Source organism: Mustelus asterias, chromosome 12 (assembly GCF_964213995.1).
Source record: "Mustelus asterias chromosome 12, sMusAst1.hap1.1, whole genome shotgun sequence".
NCBI lineage: Eukaryota > Metazoa > Chordata > Chondrichthyes > Carcharhiniformes > Triakidae > Mustelus > Mustelus asterias.
Window position 1 is genome coordinate 99,337,594 of NC_135812.1, and position 13,354 is coordinate 99,350,947.

The following is a 13,354-nucleotide window of genomic DNA, read 5'->3' on the forward strand; positions in this document are numbered from 1 at the left end:
CAACAAGGATCCCTGGCAAAATTGAGGTCAGTGGAAACCCGAGGAAAATCTCTCCATTGGTTAGAGTCTCACTTAGCACAAAGGATGTTGCTTGTGATTGTTGGAGTCCCATGATCTAAGTACCAGAACATTGCTGCAGGGTAATGACCCTGATAGGCCCAATCATCTTCATCAATGATCGTCCCTCCATCATAAGGTCAGAAGTGGAATTTTGGTTGATGATTTCACATTGTTCAGTTTTGATAAGCCATTCAGTTATATCAAAACAACTACCAAAGACTGTAATCTACATGGACTGCGGTGCTTGAAGAAGGCAGCTTATCAATATTTTCTCAAGGTCTTGCCTGCAATGTCTCTTTCACTCTGGGAGTCCCTTGAAGCAAGGAGGATACTTGTCATGGAATGTATACTGTGGGAAGAACCACATGGAGTCTTTCAACATTGGGAAGCTGTTGCTCTGCAACTCCTACATTGATTCTGGCAGACCAGGAGACTCCCACTTTTACCACCTGCCCAAGGCATTCGGAAGAATTTACAGGTTGATGGTCAACCCTGTTTAGCCGCATTATGAATGCACCTTCCCAGCATGGGACTCACCCCGAGTTTCTGGCTCAGAGGTAGGGGCCAAGGCCTAAATTTGCAATACCTATCCCATGAATGAAAAAAAAATTGCCACTGTCCATGATATGACAGAGCTTAGCACAGCTGTTTGGGGGAAAAAGTATCCATTCAGTCAGATTTTTAAACAGTAAATTCATACTTAATATTCTCTTTCCGTATCAGACAGGAAATGATAAATAGACGAACTGGAAAATTCATAGCCAGTAGCACTAGTGCTCTTAGAGGAGAATTTATCCATTGTTGCTTAAATTAGTAGTAGCGTAATTATGAAATAAAAGATATTTCTTGTAACAACGTGATGCTTTAATATATATTGCTGTTTTGTAGGTCAAAGACCTTCAGAAAGGAGGTAGTGCGTTTTCACTAACTGGAAGCTCTGGGAAAGTACTCGGCATGGTAGGTCTACATATATATGCTGCATTGTGCAATGCAAATACTTCTAAAAGTCTTTTTTGTTCACTGTAGTTCAGTAGAGTTCAGCAAAAAGATTATTCTTAGGAGGGATTTGCAGTTTTAGAATTTATTGCGGAATGCTTAGAAACTCACAAGCAATCATCTTGGTGATATCTCAGGAAAGGCGTTTTGATGAACAGAAGCATTCATGTATGAAACAATGCTGGAAACACTCAGCATGTCAGTCAACATCTGTGCCGAGAACAAACAATTAACATTTCAGATGTAGATGCTTCATCAGAACGATAGATTACAACAGTGACTACACTTCAAAAGTACTTTGCTTAGCTCTGAAGTGCTTTAGGACATCTTGAGTTGTGGAAGGCACTGTATCAATATAAGTTCTTTCCTGACATATGTTGTAACGAAACACGTTTCCTGTATTATCAAAAATTACATAGAATAGTAATAAAATTAAAGTGATCAAGTAACTATGAATGCAATGTCTTTAATCCAGTTGATATGATATTTCTAATTTTATATCTTTCTTTACGTGTGTCAGGCTCTTAAAAGCTGTGAGAAAAGCACTAAACCCATTTATGTATCTGTGGGTCACAGGATTAGTTTGGACACTGCCTTACGTCTGACGCATTCCTGCTGCAAATACAGAGTACCAGAACCAATCAGGCAGGTATGTATTTATGTTTCATACTTGGTTCGTATATCGATAAGCAGTACTGTGATTATTAAGATAACTATCTTTTCTATCATAACACTAACTTTATATGTTATTGAGATAATAAATTTTGCACAAAGAAAAAATTGCAGCTATATATCTGATTGTCATGTTGAAACATTTCAAAGCATTTTGCGCAATGAATTATTTATGAAGTGCAGTGATTTGTTACATTAGCCAGTGTAACATCCATCCTAAACCACCAGCCTGCTAAAAACAGCAAAGAAATGAATGACCATTAATTTATTTGTATGGTATTAAACAAGGGAGGTATATTGACCAGAGCATAGGCAGAACCACACAAAATAAGCTTTAGCTTTAACATTTCAGTTAAAGAATGTCACCTTTGATAATTCAGCATTCCCTTAATACAACACTGGAATGTTGCACTAAACTATATGGAATTACATACAAATATTGGCTTAAACCTTGATTTGAGGCTTGAAGCCACATATTTGATTTGATTTTATTATTATGACATGTATTAGTTATACAGTGAAAAGTATTGTTTCTTGCGCGCTATTCGGACAAAGCATACTGTTCATAGAGAAGGAAACAAGGGAGTGCAGAATGTTGTGTTAAAGTCATAGCTGGGGTGCAGAAAAAGATCAACTTAATGCATGGTAGGTCCATTCAAAAGTCTGATGGCAACAGGAAAGAAGCTGTTCTTGAGTCGGTTGGTACGTGACCTCAGACTTTTATATCTTTTCCCCAATGGAAGAAGGTGGAAGGAAGAATGTCTGGGGTGCGTGGGGTCCTTAATTATGCTGGCTGCTTTGCCGAGGCAGCGGGAAGTGTAGACAGAGTCAATGGATGGGAGGCTGGTTTGCGTGATGGATTGGGCTACATTCATAATGTTTTGTAGTTGCTTGCGGTCTTGAGTAGAGCAGGAGCCATACCAAGCTGTGATACAACCAGAAAGAATGCTTTCTGTGGTGCACCTGTAAAAGTAGTAGCTGATATGCCAAATTTCCTTAGTCTTCTGCAAAAGTAGAGGCGTTAGTGGACTTTCTTAACTATAGTGTCGGCATGGAGGGACCAGGACAGGTTGTTGGTGATCTGGACATCTAATAACTTGAAGCTCTCGACCCTTTCTACTTCGTCCCCGTTGATGTAGACAGGGACAGGGACTTTACGCTTCCTGAAGTCGATGACAATCTCCTTCGTTTCGTTGACATTGAGGGAGAGATTATTGTTGCTGCACCAGTTCACCAGATTCTCTATCTCATTCCTGTACTCTGTCTCGTCATTGTTTGAGATCCAACCCACTATGGTAGTATCATCAGTCAACTTGAAAACCAAGGTGGAGGGGAATGTGGCCACACAGTCATAGGTGTATAAGGAGTATAGTAGGGAGCTGAGAACACAGTCTTGTGGGCCACCGGTGTTGAGGATGATTGTGGAGAAGGTGTTGTTGCCTATCCTTACTGATTGTGGTTTGTGGGTTAGGAAGTTCAGGATCCAGTCACAGAGGGAGGAGTCGAGGCCCAGGCCATGGAGTTTGGAGATGAGCTTTGTAGGAATAATGGTGTTGAAACTGAGTTGTAGTCAATAAATAGGAGTCTGACATAGGTGTCTTTGTTATCTAGGTATTCCAGGGTTGAGTGTAGGGCCTGGGAGATGGCGTTTGCTGTGGACCTGTCAGGTAGGCAAACTGTAGTGGATCCAGGCAGTCTGGGAGGCTGGAATTGATTCGTGTCATAATTAATCTTTCGAAGCACTTCACAATGGTGGATGTTAGATTCAACGGACGATAGTCATTAAAGCATGCTGCTTGGCTTTTCTTTGGTACTGCGACGATGGTTGTCTTCCTGAAGCAGATAGGGACCTCAGCCAGCTGATCCACTCAGGATCTGAGTGCTCATCCAGGTACCCCATCTGGGCCAGTCTCTTTCCGTGGATTGACCTTCGAGAAGGCTGCTCTGACATCTGCAATGGTGACCTCAGATACAGGTTCATCCAGGGCTTCCAGGCGGAGGTTGTTCTCTCGCTGATCTCTTACTCAAAATGGGCATAGAATGCATTGAGCTCATCAGGGAGGGTTGCGTTGGAGCCAGCGATTTTACATGCCTTCATCTTATAGCCTGCTATATCTTGCAGACCTTGCCATAGTCGGCGGGGGTCTGTGTGGCTGGCCTGGGACTCTAGCTTGGTCTGGTACTGTCTTTTGGCATCTTTGATGGATCTCCTTAGAACGATTACCTGAGGTCTGAATGCTACTAACTGTGCCAAGCAGGTAGACCAAAGAATCTTCTCGGTAGACACTAGCATGTCAATCCAGTATCGGCATGACAGAAAGCAGGCACCACTGGTGAGTAGAGCATGAAGTCTTTCTCCATTCAGCACAGTATATTTAGTGCCTCAGCTTCCCTATTTGCTGTGCTGGATCTGTGCATTGGGTTTTAAATAATGAGTTTCAATTGTTATGTACAGTGGTTTCCATTTTTGAAGCAAAACATTGACTTCTAAAATTTGGATTTCATAATATGCTAATTTTGTTACCTTATTCCATCAACACAAATTCATAATTTAATAAAAGAACGTTCCAACAATCATCTTGTCCCTGAAATTATGATGTGGTGTATCAGTATAGAAACACTTAAGTGTAAGTGTTTGAAATTCTTCTCTCCAGCGTTTTACCAGATGCATTAAGCTGGTTATTTTAAATGAGCTAAAGGCTCTGTTATAATAACAGAAATAAATTGCAATTGTACACATTAAATGTTTGTACAGGGTATCTCTTTAAGGGCTTTTGTACATAAAGCAGTCATGAGAAAATGAAAATTATTGCATTAACGTCTCACAAGACCAGAGATTCTGGACGGAATTCTCCCAAAAAAATTCCAGGTGTCGAATTTGCGTGAAAACTGGATAAATTCACCCCGGGTTTTTAGTGGGAGTTCAGAGAAGAATCTCCCACTCTCTGTGCACTGCAGAGGTCACTAGCATGTATATCATTACGAAGCTGTGAGCGGGGCCTATTCCCACCCATGAAGCCGGCAGCATAGCACCGGGTGGGCCACTGCGCATGCGTCGATCTGTCAGCGCCGGGAACAGCACATGTGCAGTAGTCCAGCACTGCTAGCTTTCCAATAGCTTTCCAGCTCGATCGCTGGTCCCCCGACCATTCCCGGGCCAGCCCCAAACCCTCCCTTCCGGCCCGCTCCAATCTCCAGCCCCGCCCTGATCTCCAGCCCTGCCCCCCCCCAACATTTACCCGCCCACCGCAGTGCCGACCCCCCCCTCCTCCACAGCCCTGACCCTCCCCCCCCCCCCACCCCACCCCCCACAACAAGCGGGCTAATCCCCCCCCCTACCCATCCCAATCGCTGGCCTCTCTCCTTCCCCCACCAATCCCGACTGCAGAATGGCAGCTGAACCCCCTCCACCCCCGACCCCGGCCGGCACCGATCACTCCACCAAGCTCCTGCCCCCAAAGGCCTCGCCCCCTTTGGCACTGCCCCATGCCCGATAGGCAGTGCCAAGGTGCCCCCAGGCATTGGCATTTTGCCCTTTGGGCAGTGCCAGGGGGCACAGGCTGGCACTGCCAGTTTACCAATGCAGCCAACTGTCTGGGGAAGTCCACCCACCCCTCTGGGGGGGGAGCTCCGATTGCCCCCCCCCTTCACTCCAACAGGGTTGGGCCACTAGTTCCCCAAGTGGGCAGCACGGTGGCACAGTGGTTAGCACTGCTACCTCACAGCGCTAGGACCCGGGTTCGATTCCTGGTTTGGTTAACCATCTGTGTGGCGTTTGCACATTCTCCCCGTGTCTGCATGGTTTTCCTCCCACAGTCCAAAGATGTGCAGGTTAGGTGGATTGGACATGCTAAATTGCGCTTTAGTGTCAAGGGGACTGATTTGATTTGATTTGATTTGATTTATTATTGTCAATGTATTAACATACAGTGAAAAGTATTGTTTCTTGTGCGCTATACAGACAAAGCATACCGTTATAAAGAAGGAAACGAGAAAGTGCAGAATGTAGTGTTACAGTCATAGCTAGGGTGTAGAGAAAGATCAACTTAATGCAAGGTAAGTCCATTCAAAAGTCTGACAGCAGCAGGGAAGAAGCTGTTCTTGAGTCGGTTGGTACGTGACCTCAGACTTTTATATCTTTTTCCCAACAGAAGAAGGTGGAAGAGAGAATGTCCGGGGTGTGGGGTCCTTAATTATGCTGGCTGCTTTGCCGAGGCAGCGGGAAGTGTAGACAGAGTCAATGGATGGGAGGCTGGTTTGCGTGATGGATTGGGCTACATTCACGACCTTTTGTCGATCCTTGCGGTCTTGGGCAGAGCAGGAGCCATACCAAGGTGTGATACAGCCAGAAAGAATTCTTTCTATGGTGCATCTGTAAAAGTTGGTGAGAGTCGTAGCTGACATTCCAAATATCTTTAGTCTTCTGATAAAGTAGAGGCGTTGGTGGGCTTTCTTAACTATAGTGTCAGCATGCTGGGATCAGGACAGGTTGTTGGTGATCTGGACACCTAAAAACTTGAAGCTCTCGACCCTTTCTACTTCGTCCCCATTGATGTAGACAGGGGCATGTTTTTCTTTACGCTTCCTGAAGTCAATGACAATCTCCTTCGTTTTGTTGACATTGAGGGAGAGATTATTGTTGCCGCATCAGTTCACCAGATTCTCTATCTCATTCCTGTACTGTCTCTGGCTGGGTTAAGTGCATGGGGTTGTGGGGATGGGGCCTGGGTGGGATTGTGGTCAGTGCAGACTCAATGGGCCGAATGTCCTCCTTCTGCACTGTAGGATTCTATGATTCTATGAAAGTGGGGAGCAACTGAAATCCTCACTGAGCCATTCTGGCCAGGGGGAGGGGGGGGTGAGATGCTAGCAGGCCAAGAGAATTCAGTCCTGGGCCCGCTAATCTCATTTAAATGAGATTCAACTAACGATTTGAATGATTTCTGCGCTTCTCTGCCGATTTCCGGTGTGGAGCTGACACCGCCGGAAATCCGGTGCTGGGAGACGCTATTTCGGCGGGAACACATGCGTGGACCCCGCGAACCGGCCAACGTGAGAATCTCCTGCCCGCTGCGCTAAAAAATTAACACAGCCCAGTAAAGCAGTCATGAGAAAATGCAAATTATTGCATTAACATCTCACAAGGCCAGAAATTCTGTTTCTCTTCAAGTCAGACATTCCTGACTGGCGACACACTAATACCTGCTCAACTTCTACTCAGTACATGTCTTCCAATTGGCAATATCACTGCACCAGGTAACATGGATGTAAACAGTTGGTGATGGGGTTGAAAGCATCATTGAAGAAAGTACTGAGGAAAGAGCTAAATTTGGCAACATGGCTATGTGATTCAGTATTAAGTTTTACTTTACTTACATATAAATGGAATGATAGCCTCATGACTTACATGCTGCATCTCTTAGATATTCTTGGGTATGATTGCATCAGTGTTGTTATATTTTACTGGAAATCTGCTTTGAGCACTGCAGTAACATCTCTGTCCATTCTAACATTTTAACTTTCCTTTTCTTACAAGTTACATACATTATTTATTATAAATGATAAATGTTTATTTCAATTTACCCAGAACACATGATTTGGGACCCGATTATCAGTTCTGTATATATTTGCAATTCCACTGGACAATACTTGGGCAGACAATGGTGTATTAGTGTTGTCACTGGACTGGTAACCTAGGGTAATGTTCTGGGGACCCGGGTTCAAATCCCATCACAGCAGATGATGAAATTTGAAAATCTGGGATTAAAAGTGTAATTAAAGTCTAAAAAGTCTAAGATGGCCATGAAACCATTGTCAATTGTCGTAAATGCCCATCTCCTTTAGGGAAGGAAATCTGCCATTATTACCTGATCTGGCCTACACATAACTCCACACCCACAGCAACATGGGTGACTCTTAATTGTCCAGGCTTAGCAAACCATTCAGCTCGAGGGCAATTATGGATATCCCATGCATGAATAAAAATAAACTTAAGAATTATAAATTTACAAAAAATAGATTTTGAAGATCTTGATTACTTTTGATTCTGTTGTATGTGAATTAACAAAGGTAATGCAGATAAGTACAAATTTTAATTGTTACATGAAGTGTGAAAACTTTAAGAAAATCTGTGTTCATTTTGTGCAGTGCACCATTCCTTTACTCAAATCAAAACATACACAAATTCTGTACTTGCAAAAGAAGCAACATGAGCTTCACTAAAAAGCAGGTTCTCCTGAATACTGGAAAGAAAATATAAGGAGAATAATGGGAAAATCCAAAGAATAAGTGGTAACTATTATAACTATTGGGGCGGCACGGTAGCACAGTGGTTAGCACTGCTGCTTCACAGCTCCAGGGTCCTGGGTTCGATTCCCGGCTTGGGTCACTGTCTGTGTGGAGTTTGCACATTCTCCTCGTGTCTGCGTGGGTTTCCTCCGGGTGCTCCGGTTTCCTCCCACAGTCCAAAGATGTGCGGGTTAGGTTGATTGGCCATGCTAAAATTGCCCCTTAGTGTCCTGGGATGTGTAGGTTAGAGGGATTAGTGGGTAAAATATGACGGGATATGGGGGTAGGGCCTGGGTGGGATTGTGGTCGGTGCAGACTCGATGGGCCGAATGGCCTCTTTCTGTACTGTAGGGTTTCTATGATTTCTATAATTAAGGGGGACTTAAGCAGCAGGGGTGGCAGAGGGGCGGCACTGTGGCACAGTGGTTAGCACCACTGCCTCACAGCACTGGGGACCCAGGTTCAATTCCAGCCTCAGGTCACTGTCTGTGTGGAGTTTGCACATTCTCTCCTGTCTGCGTGAGTTCCCTCCGGGTGCTCCAGTTAACTCCCACACTCCAAAGATGTGCAGGTTAGGTGGATTGGCCATGCTAAATTGACCCTAGTGTCAGGGGATTAGCAGCGTAACTATGTGGGGTTACGGGAATAGAACCCGGGTGGGATTGTGGTCGGTGCAGACTCGATGGGCCGAATGGCCTCTTTCTGCACTTATGTCTTATCTTACAAATTCATGGAGTAGACCGAAATGTCGTTGAAGGGTGAATAAGGTCTGTTTAAGTGTCTTAATCTGAACACTTTTCAATCCCAAGCCCTTTAAACATGCAAATAAAAACCAGGCTGAAGCTGTCAGAGTTAAAAAGAAACACACTCTGCTTTGATTGACAGGCCATCTGGTGTAGATTAGAAAAAATACCATCTGTTCCTACAATTTCTTAGATATCTCTGTTGGCATTTCCCCAAGGGCTGTTATAACACTTTGGTAGGAAAACTAGAAAAGGAGAATATTTTTAATAGACTGGGAAATGTTTATACTCAGAGGGACCTTGATGTCTTTGTACACAAATCACAGGAAATCAACATCCATGTACAGCAAGCAATTAGGAAATGAAATGTTGTGTCAACTTTTGTTACACTGGGATTGGAGTGTAAGCTTAAAGAAGTCTTATTGTATTTGTGTAAGCCCTTGTGTGGCCATATCTGAAATACTGTATACTGTTTTAGAGCCTTAAGGAAGAATATATTTGCCTTCGAACAAGTACAATGAAAGTTCACTCGACTGATTGCTGAGATGAGGGGATTGTCCTTTGGGAAGTGATAGTATAGATAAGGCTTAAATTTCCTGGAGTTTAGAAGAATGAGAGATTAACAAGATTGATGCTGGGCGGATGTTTCCCCTGGCTGGGGACTCTAGAACTGGGGATTACAGTCTTAAATCTAGGGGTCAGCCATTTGTGACTGAGATGAGATTTTGTTTTCATTTAAAGGGTTGGTGAACCTTTGGAATTTTCTAATTCTGAGCCATGGATCCTCTGTTTTTAGTATGTTCATAGAATAGAATCCTTACCAGTACAGAAGGAGGCCATATGGCCCATCGAGCCTGCACTGACAACAATCCCACCCAGTCCCGTCCGCATTACTCCACATATTTACCTCACTAATCCCTCTAACCAATACATCCCATGACACTTAATGACAATTTAGCATGGCCAATCAATCTAACCAGCACATCTTTGAACTGTGGGAGGAAACCGGAGTACCCGGAGGAAACCCACGCAGACACGGAGAGAATGTGCAAACTCCACATAGACAGTGACCCAAGCCGGGAATCGAACCCAGGTCCCTGGCGCTATGAGGCAGCAATGCTGACCACTGTGCCACGCCGTTCAAGTCAGCGATGGCTATCTTTTGGATATGAAGTGATTTGGAAATCCTGCAATAAAGTTTGGCTGAGGCGATCCTGTTAAACAGCGGAGCAGGGCAGAATGGCCTACAACTGCTCTTATTTTCTATTCTTAAGGGAACACAGTGAGCTCAGTAAAGGAATTGAAAAGATAAGGAGAAGGCAAAGAGAAAATATGAAATGAAAGTTCAAAGAGTGTGAACAGCTGGGGTATTCTGTAGGAAAGTAAGTAACAAAGGGTGAATTAAGATAGGCGCAGAGTCATTAAGGAATAAGCAAAGCAAGCACATGGGATCTGATACAGAAATGGCATGGGTACTGATTGCTGGAGGTGAAGCAGTACTGCCAGACCTCCTTACAACTAATTCTCCCCTCATTCATTATTGATGCCTCCTATATCCACCTCCGCCACCCCCAAAAAAAACCTTCTGGTACATTCGAGCAGTAATTTAGCAGCAGCTTTGGCACGGTGAAGTACTCCTTCCTCTGCCATCGTGAGGCTGGGCATTTTTGGAATATCAAACATTTCATCCAGCCACAGGCTATTTTCTGACCCTGGCAGCGTGAGATGCCTTTGCGCTTGCCACTGTATCGGCAGTAATACAACTAGAAACCAGTGTGAAAAGCTAGGCTAAACCGGTGCTTAGTTCAAATGTCACTCTGCTGCGTCTCTTTTGTGGTGAGGGGCTGCTCCGTACAGGCCTAAAAGCAAATGCCATTTTTCATGCGAATTTAACAGCTGTCGTTATATAATGAGCTTTGTTTTCAGAGCTAAACTGAGAATCCATTTCTATCAGTAAGAGTGTGAAGCATTAGGTCACTCCTTGCATTGCGTGCTGATATTTAGTAATTGAGTAATAAATTATTTTGAGACAACATGTCTCTGCTGTATAACTTAAGTACTGCTGTTAGTTTGATCTACAGTTATTGTCTAGAATACTACAAAGAAAGGACAAAGCCAAAATTACTATGAAATGGCATGGTTTTAATCAGTATAGGTCTCCTGCTGCAGTTATACAGGGCCTTATTGAGGCCACACCTTGAGTATTGTGTGCAGTTTTGGTCTCCTAGTCTGAGGAAGGACATTCTTGCTATTGAGGGAACCCAGCGAAGGTTCACCAGACTGATCCTTGGAATGGCAGGACTGACATATGAAGAAAGACTGGATCAACTGGGCTTGTACTCACTGGAATTTAGAAGAATGAGAGGGGGATCTCATAGAAACATATAAAATCCTGATGGGACTAGATGCAGGAAGAATGTTCCTGATGTTGGGGAAGTGAAGAACGAGGGGGGTCACAGTCTAAGAATTAGGGGTAAGCCATTCAGGACTGAGATGAGGAAGAGCTTCTTCACTCAGAGAGTTGTGAACCTGTGGAATTCTCTACCACAGAAAGCTGTTGGGGCCAGTTCATTAGATATGTTCAAGTGGGAGCTGGATGTGACCCTTGCAGCTAAAGTGATCAAGGAATATGGAGAGAAAGCGGGAGTGGGATACTGAAAGTGCACGATCAGCCATGATCATAGTGAATGGCGGCGCAGGCTCGAAGAGCCGAACGGCCTCCTCCTGCACCTATTTTCTATGTTTTTATGCATCTACTTCTGATATTGACTGTTAGAAATACTTTGATTGTAATCATTACCAGAAGATACTTCTGAGTATGAAGCAACAGAGAGACTTTACAATCAGTTTGTAAAAGGAGGACTACCTATGCATGATAACATAAAATAGTTTTGGAAAGTGTAAAAACCTATATAGTCATTTCAAGGTGAGAAATTGTGTTGTTTTAAACTTGAGCCTTAGTTGGACATGTAAGTGGGGAAAACATAAGATTCAGAGCAAAGGGACCAAAGTCATCGCAGTGAACATTCCAAATTAACTATAGTATGCTGACAAGTATAGAACTTGCAGTCCTGTTTGGGGACAATTGTAAGGGTCATTTGACCCTGCTGGTGTCAGGAGCCTTGACTGAAGCCTGGAGAATTGTTATTTAAAAGTCACAGAGGTGTCAGAACATGGCGATGGCTGAGAGGACTGCTCAGTGCTCTGCTGTGATATTGAAATGGCTTTTTTTCCTCCTGACTTCAATTGGGTTCTACTTTCAGTTTAAAATTGAAACAGCGAACAGGATAGATACCTCGAAGGGGAGATTTAAAAACCAACAGCAGGAGCCTGGGTTCAGGTCAGAGTGAATGCTGTCATTTAATTAATGGAATACCACAGAAGGCAAGCGTGTCACTGTCACCTATTGCTCCATTTCTCCATTCAAGGTTAAATCCCAAGAACCTGCTGTGCTATAATCTGGAAGTTCATAGAAACCCTGCAGTGGAGAAGGAGGCCATTCGGCCCATCGAGTCTGCAGCGACTGTCTGGCGGAGTAGCTTTCCCAGGTCCTATCCCTGTAACCCCACGTATTAATCCTCTTAGCCTACACATCCCGGGACACTAAGGGGCAATTTAACATTCAATCCACCTAACCTGAGCATCTTTGGACACTAAGGGGCAAGTTAGCACGGCCAATCCACCTTTGGACCTTGGGAGGAAACAGGAGCATCCGGAGGAAACTCACGCAGACACGGGGAGAAGGTGCAAATTCCACACAGACAGTGACCCAAGCCGGGAATCGAACCCGGGTCCCTGGTGCTGTGAGGTAGCAGTGCTAACCACTGTGCCACCGTGCCGCCCCAAATTGGACTGACGTTTTCCATTTCTTGCAAAAGAAGCAAATAAAGACGGAGTAAAAGAAGGGACGCCAGAAAGGAATAGAAGATTATGCTGATAGACCAAAGGAAGGGAGAAAAGGCTTGTGTGGAGCATGAACAACAGTGTGGACCAGTTAAGCCAATGGCTTATTTCTGTGCCATGCATTCTATGTGATACTATGTAAAAGTAGAGAAGTGGTACTCAAGGGAGCACTTTGCTGTTTTTCTTTCTGTGGGTTGCAACCCTGTTCTGGTGAAATCAGATCAGAGACACCACAGCAGAATTGAGATCATTTCAAATCATCAGTAGGAACCAAGTCTGCAGTTAGTTTAGAAAATAATCATTTTGATAAAAGTACCAAAGGAACACCATTCAATCCCTGACAGCAGCAGTTGAAAGGAATATGAAAACAGAAAATGCTGGGATAAACTCAGCAGGTCTGGCAGCATCTCTGGAGAGTTAACATTTGCAGTTTGTATGGCTGAAGGGTCATATGGACTTGAAGCGTTAACTCTGTTTCTCTCTCCACAGACGCTGCCAGACCTGCTGTTTTTACTTCAGCTTTCCAGCATCCGCAGTATTTTCGCTTTCAGTTGAAAGCAATATGTGGGGGCGGCACGGTGGCACAGTGGTTGGCACTGCTGCTTCACAGCGCCTGGGACCCAGGTTCAATTCCGATTTTGGGTGACTGTGTGCAGTTTGCAATGTTTTACCCGTGTCTGCGCGGATTTCCT

At 44.1% G+C, this 13,354-nt stretch overlaps 1 protein-coding gene across 3 annotated transcripts in view; it reads left to right on the forward strand.

Moving 5' to 3' along the window:
• The window catches only part of LOC144501737 (endonuclease V-like), a 122,974-nt gene that overhangs the window by 43,385 nt on the left and 66,235 nt on the right, over positions 1–13,354 (forward strand). For all 3 annotated transcript variants that reach the window (XM_078225714.1, XM_078225715.1, XM_078225716.1), the window contains exons 6-7: positions 949–1,017; positions 1,577–1,705. In XM_078225714.1, the coding sequence (XP_078081840.1) occupies positions 949–1,017; positions 1,577–1,705 (198 nt within the window). The remainder of the gene's footprint in view (positions 1–948; positions 1,018–1,576; positions 1,706–13,354) is intronic.